General features: G+C 31.4%; 1 protein-coding gene across 3 annotated transcripts in view; it reads left to right on the top strand.

The window, feature by feature from the left end:
* The first annotated feature begins 500 nt into the window (after window positions 1-500).
* Window positions 501-21664, top strand: part of LOC136985335 (myelin regulatory factor) — a 28521-nt gene continuing 7357 nt past the window's right edge. The window contains exons 1-16 of one of the 3 annotated variants that reach the window (XM_067282597.1): window positions 501-703; window positions 15069-15133; window positions 16360-16514; window positions 16580-16740; window positions 16812-16987; window positions 18156-18345; window positions 18417-18612; window positions 18681-18757; window positions 19776-19977; window positions 20186-20284; window positions 20362-20481; window positions 20558-20782; window positions 20856-21019; window positions 21108-21245; window positions 21360-21449; window positions 21525-21634. In XM_067282597.1, coding sequence (XP_067138698.1) covers window positions 16401-16514; window positions 16580-16740; window positions 16812-16987; window positions 18156-18345; window positions 18417-18612; window positions 18681-18757; window positions 19776-19977; window positions 20186-20284; window positions 20362-20481; window positions 20558-20782; window positions 20856-21019; window positions 21108-21245; window positions 21360-21449; window positions 21525-21634 — 2062 coding nt within the window. In that variant the 5' untranslated portion in view covers window positions 501-703; window positions 15069-15133; window positions 16360-16400. The remainder of the gene's footprint in view (window positions 704-15068; window positions 15134-16359; window positions 16515-16579; window positions 16741-16811; window positions 16988-18155; window positions 18346-18416; window positions 18613-18680; window positions 18758-19775; window positions 19978-20185; window positions 20285-20361; window positions 20482-20557; window positions 20783-20855; window positions 21020-21107; window positions 21246-21359; window positions 21450-21524; window positions 21635-21664) is intronic. The other 2 variants (XM_067282595.1, XM_067282596.1) reach the window with 2 other exon arrangements.

The raw sequence follows: 21664 nt of genomic DNA, 5'->3' as shown, positions 1-21664 counted from the left end.
ATTTTCCAACCATACGGTACAATACAATATATAAATTTTGTAAGCTTATCTAATTGATCCGGTATAATAAATCTTGTAAAAATTTAATTATATAATCTAGTTACTCGCACGTCATGCTAAATGGTAATGGCAATAATTACGTACGGACTTCGTGGCGAAAATTGGGCTTTTTAGGTTTATTTAGCCAACAAATAATTATCTTGATTTATTAAAAATTAAATTAAGACGAGTCGGGTCGATGGCTTAATAACCATAAAAAAGTTAATTTCTTATAATTTAATATGTGTAAGAACAACGTAATCGTTCCGAATGGAAAGAACACGGCGACAAAATATTAATCATTCAAATATTTAAAATAAAATTTGTCCTTTGTAATTAATCTTAAAGTACACATGATTAACATAAAATTGCGAATATTCTCGAAGTAAAATTAAAGTGATGATTTTATTTTCGTTTCAGTTATTTTCACGAAGCATTAGTAGGAAGTGAATTGAAAATTAACGGAGTCGTCAAAAGCCACGAATCCTTTTCATTGTGAAACGGTAGCAACAAGCGTCACAACGGAACAAAGCTACTCTCCTTACAATTCCTCCAATAATCCCGCTATATATTGCGACAGGGCAAGTGTAAGCAAACCTGCAGAAATCAACGCAAACTCTCATCAATCGGTGACAGTTCCGTCCATTGCTGTATCTTCACAACCGTGAGTATCGTCTTGAATTTATAATTAAACTTTAATTCGAATATCTACGCTGTCATCGTTTACTTCAGCTTGCAATTACGATAACAACCAATTACGACACCTGACGAAAGATTTGCATTTTCTTTGTATACAAATATGAACGATGGAAACAATTTAATGGATCAAAAACAGAAAGAAATTTGAGACTATGTCAATAAATATATCAATTTATTACGAATTTTTTGGTCGAGATGATAAATATTTCATTATTTTGGATCAACTATGCAAGATTTATTTAAAAAAAAATAAAATATAATGGATGTTTTAATAAAATATCTGATCAAAATGTAAATTTCATAATTACAGAGCGGAATGTAATAGCTAAAAATTGCTTAATGAATATTAAATATGAAATCAAGTTTCTTCGAGAACTTAATTTGGATATTAAAACTTATTCTAAGTGAAACTTTCTAGAAACTATTTTCGGTTATGAATCTTAAAGGCAATGCATATTCTATGAGATTATTAGCGATAAAATTGATTAAGATTGATTAAAATTATATTGTCTTTCGATGTAAGTAGTAATTCTGTTTAAATGTCATTATGTCTTGATGTAAACGTGAAATATAGGAATACCATAAGATACGCTTCAGGATCGTTGTTTGAGTGAACCTATTAAGGTAACTTATTAATGGACTTACATGACCAACGTAGATTTTAAAATCCAAATCTGAATTTTAGATTTAATTTCTGGCATTGATCGAATTTAATTTGAATATAAGTTAATTTAAAAGAAATTTCGATAATATCGTAGGAAAGAATCGAAATGTAATTTGGTTCCAGATCGTAAATAAATCTCGATATTTAGCAAAAACATATATACAATAATCGTGAATATATTTTTCTATTTATTAATAATATTTTAATTCAAAAGACTGTTTAATGAGTTTTTGTTTGACGTAAGTTATGTTTTTGCGAAGTGCAAGATGAAAGTATTCTTTAAATCAAATTTTAAAAACATCCAGCAACGAGTTGCTTAACTTTCTCGGAAACATTTAAAAATTTTGGTGGCGCCATCTGTTATGATATTTTATTTAAAAACTTTCTATATTTTTAATTATTATAAAATGGCAAAAAGCTTAATTTTGAGGTAGGGATGGGTTTTAAAAAATTATAAATGCTAATAACGAGTAAAATCGTCATTAATTCCGACCGTACTCGAGATGTATGTGACACGACTCCCACTCCCTCGACTTTTAACGACCAAAATTTAATAGCATTAATTCCCTTAATACACAAACCTCCCTGCAAAATTTCAGAAATTTTCGACAAAAAGTACGGAAGTGATTAAACTTCAAACAGGGTGAACAAAATCGTGCCCCCCACATCAACGTCCGTGAAAAAACCCCGAATTTTTTGCATTTTCCGACGTTTTAAGGTATCCTAAGTCCAAAAATATAAGGGTCTTGGAGGTTATTTTTTGATCGTTTGTCGTAATTTCCCACTGTTATATATTACAGAGCCGGGGAAAGTAATATCTCAAATTCGTTTCAGATAGTGAATGAAATTGTAACGTTTTCTCTTTAAAAAGTTTTTTTTTTTATATAAAATTTGTTATATGATATAAAGCGCATAATATTATTCTTAAAAAATAAAATAATATATTTTGATTAAAAAAGAGAGAGAGAGAGAGAGAGAGAATCGCAAATAAATCTTACCTAACACTGAAAAGGATATTAGATATCGGACCTACCGAAATATTTGTCTCTCCCTCTATTGTTTACTGACCACTGAATTTTCATTAATATAGGCCTATGTAATAACGCATTATTTTATCCGACGGTACAATTTGGAATTTATTAGTTAATATCTTTAGTTATTCTATGGCCTACTTTCTTAAGTTATATAAATATTTTTTCAAATAAGCATTTGCATTCTAACTACATCATTTCTGGTTCTATTTGCTTTAATTAAAATTTGGCAGACTTGGCTTAAAATAATTGACATTGCTCGTTTTTATATAAACAATTATAGTCTACCTACACCCGTTTTTAATACGGCAATTAAATTTCGAAAAGAACTTTTGGCAGTTTACTAATTGCCTTACATTCGTACTACTGACTTGTACATTAATTATTTTTCGTTAATTGCGGTCGAAAATTGTCATTAATTTACTTTAAATTATTATTCAAATTGTATATATAAATAATTATTAAATATTAATATGTCGGACCTGCGGTAGGGCGTTCCTTTAATCGTTTCATTCCACTCTTTAAAATATTCGGAAACGATTTCGAGAAATTATTCGCGGTTTATCGAATTTTTCTAACTCTCCACAATTCGAAATTATTTTTAAAAATCCGCAATGGAACGATCGAGCAATCGCCAGACTGGCCGAAAATTTCAAAATATTTTTTATCAATTCGTTTTTCGCGAAATAAAATATTAAAAAATGTCCGTAATAACAGCGATAAATGCGAAAATTGTCCGATTTTTCGACGACGATTCGACCGATTTCATAATTATATATATATATATAGTACAAGAAATTAACCAACTACTTGTAATAAATTATAACTTTTAACGCGAAGTATTTATATACAGTAAGTTAGACGTAAATAAGCGCGATTACAACAATACGAATTTAGCATACCGTATGTTGTTTTTCTCATGGAATTTGATTGTAGCAGTTGATTTGAATTTAGGAAGAAAAGAGATAAAATCAAACGAGAGTAATTCCGTGTTTTGTTTCGAATGATATTTGTTTTCTGTAAGGGGTACTTATCGACAATTGACGTATAAAACTTTTCCGGGTCGACTTATTCATTCGTCGTATTTCGTCAGGCAATATTTTCGTTTTAAATTCATTTCTTCCGACGGGCACCGACCTTTCTTTATTACGTGCCCTTGGCCGTTTTAGGAGGTTCGGATCCGAGTACGTCCACCCACAAAAATTTCCGGACTTTCCGGAAAGGTATCTTTATCCCGTCCGTCGACGTAGGCCTTACCAGGAAATTTTTACCATCTTCTTTTTATGGGGGTATAAACTAATTTATTAAATAAGAAACGATGGAGATTATTATTTACTATGAAGTATTTAGAATTAATATTTTGTCAATAATTAATTTTTGTAGGTATTTTGTTACCGTCAATAATTTTATACAGTATTATTGAACTGTTATATTTGAATAGAAAACATCAAATCGGAAGGAGTAATAGAAAAATATTTTTGTTTTTATTCGATGTTTTATTTTATTAAAAAGTTTGTAACGCATGTAAACTATTTGCTTTATTTCGAAATTCGACTTTAACAGTCATTTCGAATCGGTTATTTCTACGCGGCGACGACGAAATTCACCTAGTCCAAAATTGCTTGACCTTTCGCTAGAAAAGTTTCTGCAATTCGGAATTCGTGGAACCCGGTCGAAGTAGAAGCGACTAGCATTTTGGCTTATCATTACACGTAGAAAATGGTAACGCTCTCCCGTAAAATATCCCTGTGGTGTAAGAATTGTAACGTTCTCGTCCGATAGAGAAATGTCGTCGCGCCTCAATTTCTATCAGAAAATAAAATTATCTGGATCATAAGAGCGACTTTCGTAGCCTTTACGGATAACGAACAACTGCATTAATTAACTCGTGTTGAAGAAACGAGTTTGCGGATATTAAGAAAGTTAATCTATGGAATAATCTTTTAATAGATCGAAATTTTCTTCTCATTCGAAATATTTTATATTATAAACGAATTAATTACGAAAACGCCGCTAAAAATAAACACTTCAGACTTTCGAGTTTTATTTTCTACAAGTTTCTCCAACGATTTTCTTCATTAGAAACTATACGGATAAAGCCAAATTGGATACAATTTCGGAACGAGTTTAAATTCGGCGGAAAATTTAAGTAAAGTGTTTTTTTTGGGGGGGGGGGGTCGAACGACAACCGTCAAAGAATTTCGATGGAGACGAGTGCGTTTAATCTCCGAGCGAGTAGAGAAACCACGATTTGCGTGGCGCAAATAACCCGCTCGGGTCCTTTAATTATCCAAAGGGCTGTCTAATTTATAATCAGACCCGGTCCAAACCTTAATTGTCTGTCGGTATTAGATCTATGTTGACGCAGGAGGTCGTCCCCGCAAGGTTATTTTAGCGGGAGGAAAAAAAAATAAATTTGCAATTTTAATCAGTTCGACAGTATTTTAAATAGTTAAATAATTAAACGACCCGCCGGATTATTTTAAACTGGTATATAAAAAGTCGAATATTTAATAACGGATAATCGATTGAAATCTTTACCTAATTTAAGTGCTTCGTACATTTTCAACATTTAATTTTCAATTTTAATGTATTATTAATGTTGATTAAGCTATTTTTCCCGTTCGATTTTATTTAATGTTTTTTTTATTTTTATTTTTTTAATCGCAGTTTTAAAAATTGCTTTATAAATTCGTAATTCGATAATATAACTTATATAAGGTAATTATAAAAATCGAATATAGCTTATTTATTGTAATAGCGTCACAATGCCGGGCTGCAATTTTTTAAATTATATTTTAATTTAAACTATCGTAAGGATCAGTTCTATACCAGATTTATCTCTCTGTATAGTAAGGTAAAAATTTTGAAATGACTCCCGGTTAGACCAGAAGCTCGTATATATTATAGCTAATATAGTTTTTTCTCTATCTAATTTAATTCTCGAGATTAACGAAGAACGAACAGTAGGAATTTATAGATCTGCTATTTGAAAATCGCATTCAAATAAACATACGATAAAACTCTACAGAACTTGCTTAAACAGAAGAAATTCTTCGGAGCGAAGCGATTTTCTATGTTAAAAAAAAAAAAAAAACCATTCGAAACGGAAGCCTGCCAAACCGGAAAAAATACCGTGCAATTCCGGTTTTTGCGGGTTTTACCGTACTACGAAGATATAAGCCAGCTATAAATAGCGGGTAAAATTAATTTGAGAAGCGTTTTAAGCCACTTTCCAGAATTTTGTTTTCTTTAATTTATATTCCCAACCTGTGTAAAACTATTGAATACGAATCTTATAATATAATCGAGAAGATTTCTTTCGACTTGAAGATTAATTTTACGTCGAGCTTAATAATTCTTCGAAGCATTTTCGAATTTAAAGCGTACAAAATTTATGAAAGTCGTTAAATTTTATGTTTAATCTGTTAATATTAACAACATGTAAGTTATTGAATTGTTTTCATCCATTTTCCCTCTGTGACTGAAGTCGATTCTTTTTCTGGTAAAATCTAATACTTTTTCATTTTCACAGAATCACTATACAAAATAATAAATTTAATAATAAGCTATCTAATTTATATAGAAGGCAATTAGACAAATATGGAATATTTTAGACTCTGTATTTATTATACTTTCCTACGTCGATGCCTGGTAACTCCGAGACAGAGGTTTGTGGCCAGAATGTTTTGTATTTTTTATTGAAAAGAAATTTGTTTTGCGTGGTCTGGAAACTTTACGTGTGGGTATTTAACATTGCAATAAATCCGGGATGATGTCAGGAGGAAAATCGTATGAATTGTGTCTTGTTAGCTGTAAGTTGAGGACTTGTTTTACACTAAACTAGCGGCAATTGCAGTTAATCCAGTATGGCTTTGGAACGTGATTGGCAACAAATACGGAATACTAACAAGTAAGGGAGTTACAAATATCGAATATCCCGTAATTAGTCACGAAGAAAAAAATTACTTTTTTCCCACGGTTTATAAAAAGAATTTTTTGTGACGTATGGAGATGTTCGGAATAATAGATAAATAAGCAATCGGAGTGATGTGTTGTTACTTTTAGTGAACGTGTCAGAAAGCAGTGGAACGGAGAGACGATAAACACTACTATTTTTGCTGTATAAAGTGAAAAAAACAAGCCATTTTAACCTGAAAACATAAAAGTATCCAAGTACTGTACTGTACATCCAAAATTAGGCTAAAAAACATCACCATCTGAAATTGAAGGAAAGTTAGTGCGATATATTTCCTAATGGATGAAAAAATGTTTGTCCTCACAATGATGTTTGCATATTTTATAAACTGTTAGAAATAATGCGAAATATCTATTCAAAGAAGAGAGATTTGGAGGCTATGAATGGTTTAGGTTGTTTACTCTGCAAAATTATTCGTGAAAATGCCGCGAGTAACTTCCATTGCGAGAACTGTTGGCTTCTCAAAAAAGAATATTGCTACCTTCTTTAATATATTGACTGAAAATTTCTTCTAATCCACCTCCTTAATGCCTTTGGTATGAGGGGAGATTCAACATGGAATGTTCTGGTTATAAGCGTGTGATTTCCCTACGCAGTAGTTCTAAGGGAAAGTGAATTATGATTCCTTGTAGTATTTCATATTTTATTTCTTTCCACTTTTATTCCACTTTTTTTATTTTTTTGTAATTTCCACATCACGTTATCTGATTTACTTCTAGTCAAGTACTTGATATTGAAATTTAACATTTCTATGGTTTATTGTCTTGACACCTACTGCCAACTAATACACTTTTGTATTCCATATTTATCTATTTTCCTATATTATGTAAGCTGTTTGTAAATCGATTTACGGTGGAATCTTGCTATAACAAACTCTAGGTTCAATAATGTTTGTTAAACCGAAAGATTGTTATAATGAAAAATGTATTTAAGTTAACGTCAAACAAGTTAAATAGATAAAGTCCGCATATGAAACAAAAATGTTATATATGTTACTAACATATATAACATTTTTGTTTCATACCGGTATTCTCTTTTACTTATTTCGTGTAAACAAAAACAGTTTAGTTCTGAATTTATGAATTTAATTTTGCCTCCGAATCAAATTCTTTCTACGGTTTAGTTTCCTATATTAGAGAGGACAGACCAGGAGGTACCCGGCAACGTTCCTCGGTGCCATTTTACTCTCGTGCCTTAAGTGAATAATAAGGTACGAAGGTAAATAACGGGACTGAAAGAAGCGTAGACAGCCGCATCTACGACAATCGCTTATTAAAGTTAATACACCCGCAATCCATTAAGACTGGTTCACACTATGAGATTTTTGTGCAACTTTTGTCGTTTGACTCGAAACGACAGAGAAATCTCCCAATACGCGACAAAGTCGAACAAGTTGAACTTTGTCGTTTGTGTTTCTAATATTGATCCAATAAACATGCTCATCTTAAATCACGTAATGAAGTTACACGATTTACGATCTAGATGTTTATTGGATAAATTTCCGAACGACCAAGTTCAACTGTTTCGCTTGTCGTGAAATTTGTGTTGTCTCGAGTCAAACGACAAAAATTGCACGAAAATAGCATAGTGTGAACCGGACTTTGGTTACTTCCGACCACGTTACTGTCCCTCAGATACGGTTGTTTACCAGTTGGAAGACAATAGCGAAAGTCGTAACAAAACTGTTATAGTAAAGTGAAAATTGCTGGAATTCTTATCCTGAAACTGATAGAAGAGGAGCGTTAAACCGAAAGTTCTTTATAAATACGTTTCTACAGTACAACCGAGAGATTTTATCGTGGATTCCTAAGGGGATTGGATCGGAAAAATCTAAAAGTTCGTTTGTTATAACGACGTTAGTTGTAACGAGATTCCACTTTAATATATCCTACATATTATGAAATTGAAATTGTGAAATCTCGGGAGGTTTTTCTGGGATGCCGATCGTGAGTCTAGGGCCCGTTTTCCTCGAAATCTGATTGTTTGTTTGTTTTTATTTTTGTTATATGAATTTAAATAAGATCGATTTGTTTTTCTTTTCTTCAGAGTATAGATTTTTGTTCTTTTTAATGTTTTGCTGTATGTTTTTCTTATTATAATTTATTCAGCACTTCGTAATAAACGTGACAACGATAAGCTAAAATAACCAAACACTTAATACGGTTTTCGTTTTAATGTTTGTTACTGTTACTTTTTGTCCGGGCATATCTGTTCGTAATTATAAAATTGCGAAATAGTTCGTAACTACAACACAAACATTTCATTACATTAACCGAATTAAATTTTACGTAATATGTATAAGCCTATAATCATACTAAAATTACGAATAGATCTATTCTACGATTTAAAGATTCTTTATTCTGACAAATCTCGTAAGCTCTTCAGAGTAAGGAATAGTTAAGTGATGAAATAACTAAATACAGTCCTTTACACTAAATAAGGATAAAGGCATAAATAACCGTTCCGCATAAACGACGGCAACACGCAAAAACGAAAATAATTTCGTCACGTTCGAAACGGTGGCAAATTTGTACACGGATATTTGCAGAACCATAAATAAGACGTCGAGTGGAGTTAATAAAATAAACCGAAAGCATTAACACGAAACCGCAGTTGGACACGTCTCGTGGAACGTAATAATAGAGTCGACGTAACGCACAAATCCACCCGGAGGCACTATTCCCGAAATTCGAGCGGAGAAAATTTCGGCACGCTATTCCCGTTACTGACAACAATGAGATTGAAAAGATTCGTACTCTTGTTACCACTAACGAGCGCAGTTTTTGTTGATCCAAGAGATTTTTAGCAAATGGAAGTCGCAAGAAATCGGATAGAAATCCGGATGTACTAACAATATGAGGTTCGCGCATAACGCTCATCGATCGTAATTGTTTTTTATTACAAGTAAACCGGAATTTTACTTCGTGCCACGTTTCTTTTTCGGTAAAAGAGTCGTCTACACTAATAAATTGCACTTGGTATCTTTTCGTTTTACGTTACTACAAATTGGCAAAGGCAATGGATGTATTTGTAATTCAGATTTACTGCTACAAACTTCTATTTCGCTATGCACAACGTATGAAATTTTGTTTTTCGTATTTTTGGTCGATTGGGTATCTTAATTTAAGTGTGAATGCGACTGTCGGTAAAAGAAACTATAAAGAAATAATTAATTCCGAAAATCGTCCTCGAATGAAAAATTACGCTGCGTTAGACATAACATAAATTACTAAATCGGTTATGCCCTATAAAAATCAAATTACTAAACGAAAGTGTTTCTAAATATCTCTCGAAAAGTTACAGTTAACGATAAGAATTGCCCGCTCGAGAAATTTCATCAAACGTCACATTCTTCGTAATTCATTTTTGACAAACATTTATAATGATATATTTCAGATAAGCTTTAGCAATTCAGAAGGATATGGCTTTAATCTTATTGTTTTCTTAATTATTAATTTCAAAATTATTATTATTATTAGAATATTTCTCTTTCTTATAATTGGGCTGCAATTTTAAAAGTAAATTGAGGCCCCGACTAAACTGTATAATATGATCACGGAAGTCATGTTATTTCAATTCAAAATTTTTCCCCTGAAAGGAGATTAATAGATGATCGGCATGACTGTATTGTTAAAGGAAAAGTATGATGTACAGAGGCAAGCCACTACTAATTTGAGGTGGAGAGCATACATTTTAAATTAAATAAATTTAAAATATGATTAAAAATTGCATCCCGGCATTATGACCATGTCGCAATATATAAATGCTCGTTACTTTTGTTGTAAATTTATTAAATTTGAATTCGTTCTGATAAAAACTTTTTGTATTAAGGCAAGAAACGAAAAGTCTTTAAAATTATGAGCATTCTATACTTTAGCTTTAAGCTGTAATTTAAATTTTTCGAATAAATCTACTATTTAATAAAATATCATAACTATAAAAATTCTTTCTCTACTACAATTTTATCTTTAAAATTTATATCAATTAAAACGATTGAAATAAATGAACTTGATTACTATTTTATATACTTAATATATAAATTAAATACATCATACATTTTAATGAATAAATGCAATGTGAGTGTTGGTGATATTCTATATTTATTAGTATTATTATTATGACCATTGCTAGACTACTTAAAAATTTTTAAACAACTATTTACTACTTTTACGTTTTGGGCATTAAAAACATGTGTTAATGCGAACGGTAAAACACCAAGTTGACAAAATTATTATCAACGCATTTGAAGAATTTTGAACTTATACTCTGAAAAATGCTTTCCAATATCAGTGAACAGTCGATGATCTACGCAATTTAGACGTAGATAGGAGGAAATTTTGTTTCATAATTTGTAGTATAGCTTAGAACGACGAGTAAGTCAAAATACGCTAAAATCTGAAGCTTGAAGGTCTATCGCATGGCTGACAGATCTTCAACTTGAAATGAGTGAATTAAAATAAAATTTTAAAACCCTTAACCTAGAGTTACGATGGAATTTTTATTATACTTTAATGTCAAATTTGATTGATTATATTGTGTAATCTATGAACCGTGACACGGGAATTATATAATCTATGGACGTGATCTATGGATCCTGTTTTCTCGTTTAATTTATTTAACTTTCGGCTTTTATAATGGTATTGATTCTGACTTCTTTTCTCACAAACTAGAATATTATTAACATTAAATATATACTTAAGATCCATTTTTAGTGGATTTAAAAGAATTTTATTGAATACCAAAATGCACGAATTAATTACATAAAAAGAGCACCATTTTATTATCCGCAACAACGAAAGAAAATGAGATTTTATACACGAAATCTATTGAAAATTAATCTTTTTACTGTGCAAATTATGAGCTTAATTCAATACGCGGAAAAATGTTTGCGTAGTATATTAGGCTCGTATTTTTGGAATGATATTAGAATGAAGTACTCGATAGAATGTTAAAAGTATTACTTGATACAAAGTTTAAATCTATTTACTTGATCAGAAAACGTTCTACAATTTAAATACAAAATTCAGGCCTTCGCAATTTTATTTTTCAGTTACGTGACACGTTAACTAGTAATACAGGTATAGGATTGAGTCGAGTTTCATAGTTAAATTCTTGCGATTTTAATGATAATAATTTCATTAGTACTAATTGTGATTGTATGTTTCATGTTTGCTTATTGTAAAAAATGATACGTGATCATTTTATATATCGGATAGAATAAATTATTATTATTAATAAATTTTGATATTATTGAATAAAATTATATTTTGTTAAATTTATTTCCTATCATTTTCATTTTCGTATGAACTATTTTAATTTGAAAATAAATAGTTCAAGAAGGAAAATTATTTTTCCAAAATACCAAATCTATGAAAGATTTATATTGGTTTATGACCAGTTTCTACAAGAAATTACTGTAGGGTATATGTTGCTGCAAGTATTTTGTAAACGAGAATTTACACCATTTGTATCGTGTTCTTAATAAAGTATCAAAATTCTAGAAAGTTAGGCTACTTAATATGAAGGAAACAGCTTATAAATAATGCAAAAATCTGCGTAATTTTTAAAATCCTAACTTTCAAGAATCTAAACACAACTTATGAAGATACCGGTTATGCAGATTCTCCGAAGGACCCATCATTGATTTATTTCATTTATCAAATATTTATTATTATATATGCAGAGTGAATGTTCGCCGAGATAATTTTTTATATCATTTAAGATATTAATATAAATATTTCGGTAATACATATTTTAATAATTTATGAGCTCAAGTTAGATGTATAATGAAAATAGAAGCGTGTAACACTTCTATTTTCATTCTCTCTCTACACTTCTATTCAAATTCTCTAAGTTCTTATTATAAGTTTGTCTTCAACTCGAGTTCTATAGAACGAAAAATGTTCGTAAGTAGTGCCTATATAAGAAATAAATCGACCGACTTTTTAAATTTGATGTATTAGCATGATCTTATATAAAACACTTCCCATAATTAAGTCAGTTTTGAAAGATATTCATCAGAAAACACGAAAATAACACCAATCTTTTTAAAATTCTACACCGATTAATACTGTTAATGTATAATATTTGTATTAATTATAAATTAATATGCAACGTATAACAAACTAGAAGACCGTTGTTACGTTTCTAAAGAATCTAATTATGATGTTAATACATACGTTTTCAGTTTATGAAAAATTGTATTCGTTTGAAATAACGATTTTAATAGTTATTTAATTTCTTTATTTCCGAAGTTAGTGTATCTCGAACATGAGATTTCCTTTAAAAATGTATACAATTAAAGAAAAAGAGTGTAAACAACAGCGCAATGAGAATTAAGTGTACACTGGAAGAGATGTTTAAGTTTTTCTCTTACTTTTTAGCTTTGATAATAAGTCAGACTAATTTCCATACGTTTGACTATGCTTTAGAAACTATAAAATTAATAGTAGACTCGTATAAAAATAAATATACTCATAAATAATTTATAATATACATGTACAATACATATTATAGCATATTATAATAAAAACTGTATAATATTCTATAGAGCAGTGGTGGCCAACTTTTGTGCACATAAGATCTACTTTTTATCGTAAAAATGTGTCGCGATCGACTTGTTGTTATAGGCATAGTCTAAGTGGGGAGGGGGAAGTGTGAAATACATACAAGTTTATACACTGTTTCAGTACGAAGAGCACTCACTGCTTATGAGTCGAGTCATAACTGCATGCATACAGTTGCGTTCGGTTACAAATATAATACATTAAGTCAAGACATCGCTAGCGATCAACCAAAATTGGCTTGGCGATCGACCGGTCGATCGCGATCGACTTGTTGGCCACCCCTGCTATAGAGTAAATAAACACGAATATGAAAGGATCCTTAGAAGATGTATCTTAAGTAGAATAACAATAACATATACATAATAATTAATAAGAGAAAAATATATATTTCGTAAAACTTGATTTAAAACTGAAATATTGTTGTTGCATCGAACGTAATGCTTTTATATTTAGTATTGCGCCGTTACGTCGTAACAAGCTGGTATTGCTTGGCAACATATCAGTAGAAAATATATTAACAGATTATCACCTAATTTACGGATAATTTAAATAATTGTTTAATGGAACGCCGCAGCATGTGTATAAACCCGGCAAATTATTATTTATATATACAAAAAATTGTTAAATTCGAACGTTATTGGCGTACTAAAAATAATTCCGCAGAATATAAACCACTGAAAAAAAAAAGAGAGAGAAATTCTTTAATAAAATAAAAGTGAATATATAAAGTATTTTTCAGCATCCGACGAGAATGCCCATGTATTTGATAATAATTCTTTTATATATGTTTTACTCGTCAGTCTTATTAGATAATAATTCAGATCAGTATCGTAGAAAATTGCTCTATTGTCTATTGGCAGATTAGATTTTTTCAAATTTTATCGACGACGATCTTATTTTATCGGAAATAAGATGTCTCGAAATTAATAAATTTCTTCTTTATAAAATTATAGCTTAATACTTCGGATGTCGACAGTTACGAAAAATAAATTATACATAATTACGAAAGAGGAATTTTTACTTTCCCGGCTCCGTTATATAACTTATAACAGAGGGAAAGTATAAGCGATCGATCAAAAAGTGATCCTCCCAAGATTTTTATATTTTTCGGGACATTGAAACGTCGAGAAATGAAAATTAGGGTTTTTTTCCCCGTATGTATGGATGTTAGTGTGTGTGGGGGGCACGATTTTGTTCACCCTCTTTGAAGCTTAATAACTCCTGTGCTTTTTGTCGAAATTTTCTGAAATTTTGTAGGGAGGTTTGTGTATTAGGGGGATTGATGCTAATAAATTTTGATGGTTAAAGGTTAGGGCGTGGGAAAATAAAGGGGTTAGTGTCATATCTCAACTAGGGTCTGACTTGATGACGATTTTACTCATTCGCATTTACAATTTTTATAAAGCCCGTCCCTACTCTAAAAATTAAGTTTTTTTGCCATTTTACAATATTAAAAAAACTTTTATATTTTTGATTAAATATCATAACAGATGGCGTGGTGAGCAGTTTTAAAATGTTGCCGAGAAAGTTAAGCAACTCGTTTCTGGATTTTTATTATATCTTTTTGTGAATAACGAATTTTTTAGAAATTTTGATTTTGCATTACGGAGAAAGGGTGTTTTCTTATAGTATATTTTATTTCTTTACATTTTAAATATTACTAAAATAATTTAGTTTTAATATTCTAATATTAACATATTTTTTATATCAATAAAATTTACGAAGGCTTTTTAAAGAGAATTTATTTCTTTACACAATCACATCCAAATTTAAGGAATAATTTATTTGAAAATAAAACGTGTTATTAAATTTTCCATTGGATCGAATGTAATAATCCTCAATAAGTTTTTTGGTTTAATATGTTGCGTGATATTTGTTTGATAATGTCCAAATGTTTACGCCTTCGAGTTTTTGACGTTGTTCCATTTAATTCTGTGGCGATTTTTGTCTCCGGAAACGTATTACACCATAAATTAACTATAACTGCGTAAAACTATAGAATTTTTGATCATAAAAAAATTCTTAATTATATATGTATCGTATTATAACAGAGCCTTTGTTTAATTTTATGCTTTTGTTTATTTCCGCAGGCATCATCTTCCAGATAGCCCTCCCGATTCTGGATCGGAACCGCCTTTCTCTCCTCCTCATGAAGGTATTTCTATCCATTTTTTCCCCTCTAAAAATACTCTAATGTCGAAGTTTTTGTAAAGCAAGAATTACTCACAGTTCGGTCATTGGCAATATTAAAATTCTAAAATTACGAAGCGAAGAGGGGTTTAAGCAGTCATTAAAAATTACGAATTAATACTTGAAAGAAAAAAAAAGTATTTTAGGACTGGTGTAACGAAATTATTCGTTAGATTTTCCTTAAAGTCGGCAAGGCTATCGGTGACAGGAAAGTCCTCGTGGTTGACGGGTGAACGACTGTCTTTTCGTTGTCATCTAATTTAATAACAAGAACCGAAACCAGTCTCGGCGTTAGATTTTACGTGTTATTTGTATTGGCGTAATTACTGCAGAGTTTTTTAGACAGACTGAAATGAATTAACTTGTTTATTTGAGAATGAAAATATTTCTTACCATCTTATCTATTCGTTTTACTAATACGAAAACAATGTAGGTAACCTATTTGCATAGTAAGTGTCTCGTTATGCTAATCTATGGTAACCTATTTTTAACTGCAATAACATTAAATAGGAAAGTTTTTATGGATAATCTTTGTAGGTTTATGTAGCTAATAAACTTAATAATCCAGGCCGTTATATGTTTGCCAGTGTATTGCGCGACGTAGAATATACGTGTAATGTTTATGTAGATACATAAGCTATGGTTTTTTACACTTTATTACAGTTAGAATAAATACGATGGATGATCAAGTGTTTGTTACAATCAAAATTAATAAATAAAAATTTCGAAAGATTCTCTCGACTTTCTTATTAATGTCTACGTATTATTTTATGTCGTTTCTTTCTAATCAGAGGTATCTTCCTCCCGATATGTAAATTTTATAAGCGAGTCAATGGATATTGTTAATTGATTTTCAAAATAGATGTACGGAAATATGTATAAAAGATGTTTTTTTTGCGTTTTGTCTAAAGACTTTTTCATCTTAATTGTGATTAATTAAAGAATAAATTTAAAATATTACCTAACCGGTCAATTAATTAACACGCACATTACTTAACATCTTATTATAGAATCTCGACAAATATTTAATATTTTACGTTATATAAATGTTATTAGAATTTGGGTTCACGAACGTTTTATATTTTACTACAGGTATTATTATTTCCAGAAAAGATTTTAATATTTAACAATGTTTGACTAATTGCCGAAATTTTTAGAATTGAAAATAAATTTCGAAATATATTTGAACAGATCCTAAATTAGTACACGGAAGATCGGGCCAATTAGAGAAGATGCAATCTCAAACCGAAAATCTCAAGCACCATTACATAACGTACGGCAACACGCAGCCCTTGAAACACTTACCCGATCCCGGGCTAACGGTGACTCCTCCTCATCAGCATTCAGTAAGTCTTATTTAATAAATTAGCATAGTTTAGCGAGGGTTGATCTTCATTTTCGTTTTTAACAGCCTCATTCGGGCAGTCACCCGCTGATGACTCATAATCAAGCAACCGCGGGAGGACCAGGACTGACGCAGCTTTCTCCCATGTCGGTAGTTCCGAACGTTCCACAACCAAGTTTGCCTTCTTTGGTGACCACCGCCGCTCATTTAGGAAATCTTTTCGCCGGGTGAGAGCCTGGAGGATAAAGTATTACTTAATATGTATTTATCCACCTATTTAATGCTTGTTTTCTTTTAGAGCGGACGATTACATCTGCGAGAGTTTAGATAATCCGCAAAATAATCCGTCCAAGAAACGAAAACTGTCGGATTCTTCCAAGAATGTTGTGGTCGGCAATCTCCTCAACGGAATCGTTCACGTCAAACAAGAACCGGGAAGCGATCCTCTCAAATCGGGTGCAATTTTTACGGATTGTGAGTCCAATAATTTAATAAAGTATTACCGTATTTTACGGACTATAAGACGCACTTTTTTCTTCGAAAAATTGCCTCCAAAATTCAGGTGCGTCTTATAGTCCGTAAAATACGGTAATATAGAATCCATTGGTAATTACCGATGTAATCCAAAGAATATAAATGCATTACATTTTTAAAATGGACATGATTAAACTCGTAACTTTAAAACTATAAACTTAAAATCCAGCATTAATAACGATTTTCGTCGTCAAACTTTTTCAAATTTCGTTAAATAATTTTGAGGAATGTAGGAAAAGTTTTGTAGGCAATCGTCAAAGATCTATTGTCGATCGGTACCTAACACAAAAGTTATTTCAGCAGAAAACATTCCTTTCAATAGGATTTTGTATGGCTTTCGTAATGATGCTATATATGTAAAAATTTAGGAATATTTATATAATCAAAGAAACGTAGAATTAATCGTAAACCTTTATTAATATGACAACTTTATAATAATCAAAACTCAATTTTTTAAAGTCCATTTTTAAAATTTCCTTCCATAATTCCAGAGAGAAATTCTTGTAACGACGAATGAACTTGTTGGATCTTTCTACTCCAATCTCTGTTCTATTCCGAGTCCCGACTTAATATGAAGGATGGAACGAAGAAAAATTAACATTTATTTTCTTTCTCGAGTATCGATAGTCCCGATTTGTGGGCGTTAATCGTAGACGAGTCTAGACATAGAGTAACTTAACTTACCGGTCTAATAACAGGTCTGTTTGGTCGGTTGCAAATGTACCAACATTTGCGCTTTCTCTTTATAAAAATAAACTGGCGTCAGACCGACGTAAAAATAAGAACGAACAAACAAACCGAACCAACATTTTATTACAAAATTTACATATTTAGATGAAAAAATAAAAGTTATTTGCTTTAATTTGCTTTAATAGAGTTTTTCAAGTCATTTACTGTATATTAATTCAATGGACAAAAATAATTCCGTAAATAAGATTTTCTAAACTATTAATTATCGAAAAGCATCCAGACGATAATAAATTATTATTTGCAAAAATACAACGAGTCGTATTTAGATACAATTTAAAAACGTAGGATCGTTTGAAAACAATTTTAAAAACAAATACGAGTGTTTTAATATTCGATTTTTTCTTTCGTTCGATACAAGTAGGTGGTTTGTCTCCAGAACCAGCGACTACTTCGTCTGTCCTTCCTACTTCCGACGAAGATTACAGCTTCGATTTCGGAGGATCGGAAACATCGGGAATGTTTTTAGATTCTACGTATCAATGTATACGATTTCAACCCTTTCAACAAAATTCGTGGCACATTCTCTTAGATCGAAACTTAAAAGAACTGTAAGTGTGATGATTTTTAAATATTAGTTGTAAACGTTTAATTAAACCCAAAAATGTATCGTTTTTGTTAGACCTCCGCCAAACTATCGGGTCGATGCCGACAAAGGATTTAATTTTAGTAACGCCGACGATGCCTTCGTATGCCAAAAGAAAAATCATTTTCAAGTGACCGTCCACGTTCAGCCAGTCGGAGAACCTCAATTTGTAAAAACACCCGAAGGGGTCAAACAAATAGACAGCTTTTATCTTCATTTTCACGGAGTCAAAGTAAGATTTTTATTCATTCCACTAAATACGACAATTTTAAAAACTTCAACCAAATGTTTTTGTTAAAGGTCGAATCTCCCAGTCAAACGATTAAAGTGGAGCAATCTCAATCGGATAGAAGTAAAAAACCTTTTTATCCAGTTCTGTAAGTGAAAATAATACATTTCCTAGATTAATTTTTAATATTAACGTTCGATAATTATTATCGTAAATATCCTAAAATGGTGAACGAGGGATTAATCTGTATAAGTTTATTAATTGAAAAAGGGTTTCAATTTGTCCGACTTAGTTTGAGTAAACGGATGGGGCTAAAAATACGGTTTTATGTATCAAATTTAAGTTCTTATCCTGTAGATGGATTTGAGAAAGGTGCAATGATTCAGGCATGGCAAAGTGGCAAAGGTACCGGTACAATGTTAAGCCTATGGGACAAACATGTCCGAGTATTACCCCCTGTTAACTTTAGTAATTTTTTTGTGTTTTACAGTTTCATTACTGTAAATACTCAGGTCAATAAACTTACTAAAACTATTGTTTTTATCGCCCTCTCCCAACTCAATCTCACCAATTCTCCACCCCGTCAAGAACTCGAGCAACGCCGGACATACGCAACTAGTAGTCTACATTTATAATCAAAAATAGACGATACTTTAATTTTCTTATAACTTTGTTTAATAATTTCATTTATCCTACGTATTAAATACGTGGTGTTCCACTTAAAATCAGCCCGGCAGAGACGATGAAATAGTGGGGTAAATTTTATAGTGGATTTTTAAAAAGGAAATATTTTGTACGATACCAATCCCTAAACTATAAGCAGATCATTCTCGGAAGTATTCAAACACGACAGCGATATTATACGTAAAGTCATTCCGAATGAGATTACGCCCACGCGAAGGTACTGTACACAGATACACGAGATTCACCACTTTCGGCATCTTTCCGTAAGTTTCTGTACTGTACGTTTAAATAATAAATAAAATAAAGTTCGTATCGAATGTCCTTTGCCTAAATTCATTCGTATAGTTTCCCTCAATTTAACTATATTCTTATAGTCATATAAAGAAGCATAGTATATTATTATACGAAATTTAACTACGTAATTAAAATAGACTAATGTTTTAAAAACTTTACGTTAGTAATTGAATAAGAATATATTTCAGAGTGGAGCTGGCTTCCGAACAAGTCACCAAGACGACTGTAGGAAGGTTGCATTTTAGTGAGACGACATCAAACAACATGAGAAAGAAAGGTAAACCAAATCCAGATCAGAGGTACTTTTATTTGGTTGTCAGCCTCTGCGCTCACGTCGACGATCAAAGCTATCAAATAATTGCGCACGCTTCCGAAAGGATTATTGTTCGAGTAAGCATTTCAACGTTTGTCGATAACAATTAATTAAAATTAAATAACTATTACGTAAAATGTGTAAATAAGATAAAGAAATAAATGATATAATAGACTTAAAAATTTCTTTAAAGAATAATTTCTAATAGAATTATAATTTTAGTTATATATAATATATTCCTCTAAGCTTCTTTCTTTCACTGAAAATATTGTTTTTACTTACCAGACTTTGTCTTTCTGTCAGGCATCTAATCCTGGTCAATTTGAAAATGATTTGGAATTGTGTTGGCAGAAAGGTCATCTGGCAGATTCCATATATCACGCTGTAAGTGTTATTTAGTAGAAGGTATTTTTCGAAAAGGAGGAATTCATTTTAATCGTTTCTACTTTACTGTATTTTAGGGTCGAGTTGGGATCAATACGGATAGACCCGAAGAATCGTTAGTCGTTCACGGAAATATAAAATTAACGGGTCATATTGTACAGCCGTCCGATACACGGGTGAAAAAAACTATCGAAGAAGTGAGTTTGGTCAAAAGTTGAAAAGAACAACTTTGGAAAATTTCGACAAATGTTAAAACTTTTCGTATTTCTGTAGCTGGACACGCGGCTTCAACTTCGGAACGTAGCCAACATGAGAATAGTTAAATACAGCTACTTACCCGAATTCGGAAAACAAGTGGGATTAACGGAAGAAGATCTGTCCGGAACGGGTGTTTTGGCTCAAGAAATTCAACAGATTTTACCTGAAGCTGTTCGCGAAATTGGAAAAGTAGTATTGTCCGACGGACGGGAAGTAGAACATTTCCTCGTAGTAAATAAAGTACGTTAAGACGATAACAAATACTAAGAAATTCTTGCACCAATTAATCTCGTACGTTTCTGTTACGACCTAGGAACGCATTTTCATGGAAAACGTCGGCGCCGTGAAAGAATTGTGTAAAGTTACGGATAAACTAGAAACGAGAATAGACGAATTAGAGAGAATGAATAAAAAATTAGCCAGGCTGAAAAGAATAGACAGCATCAAATCCACTTCTAGCGGAAGTACCGTTACTAGGTACAGTCGAAATTAATATCGATCTCTTTATAAAATTACATTCAAATCTTCTCTTATCAAACGATCTAATAAAACTTTTTCGTTTCAGTCGCTGTAGTACAGTAACAAATTCAAGAAAGAAATATTATAGGCACCAGTGTCACAAGCAAAAGCATCAAAGTCTCTTTTGTACAAATCACATAGTTCAAGCAACGATTCTCGTTCTTTTACTTCTCATGTCTTTCTGGTAAGAAACAAAAATATACAGCAGTCGAGAAATATTCACCCGTAATTAACGCCAAAAAGTAATTTAAAAGTTATTAAGATAATTGTCAATTATAAAAAATATTTTCCATTTCAGTCTGGCTGCCGTTGCCACACTTTACGTTTTAGAATGGCATAAACGACAAGAATTCCAACCTTCCGCTATTCTTACGTCTGTAAACACAGGGTGAGTTCCTCTTTTCGTAATAATACGAAATAATTTTTAAACATAATTTCTAAATGACCTATTCGTATAATTTAGAAATCAAAATAGTTATAATAATTATACAACTTCCACCGGAAACTCGCACTCCAGTCCTCCGCAGAGGACCTCTCCGAGTAACGTCACTTCGTTAAACGGTCATGCAACGGGTAAGACTATTAAAAATTCTGGTATACAGA

The sequence above is a fragment of the Centruroides vittatus genome, unplaced genomic scaffold (assembly GCF_030686945.1).
Source record: "Centruroides vittatus isolate TY-2023 unplaced genomic scaffold, ASM3068694v2 contig_958, whole genome shotgun sequence".
Classification (NCBI taxonomy): Eukaryota; Metazoa; Arthropoda; class Arachnida; order Scorpiones; family Buthidae; genus Centruroides; species Centruroides vittatus.
Note: the sequence above shows the minus strand (reverse complement) of the source record. Positions and strands in the feature narration are given on the sequence as shown.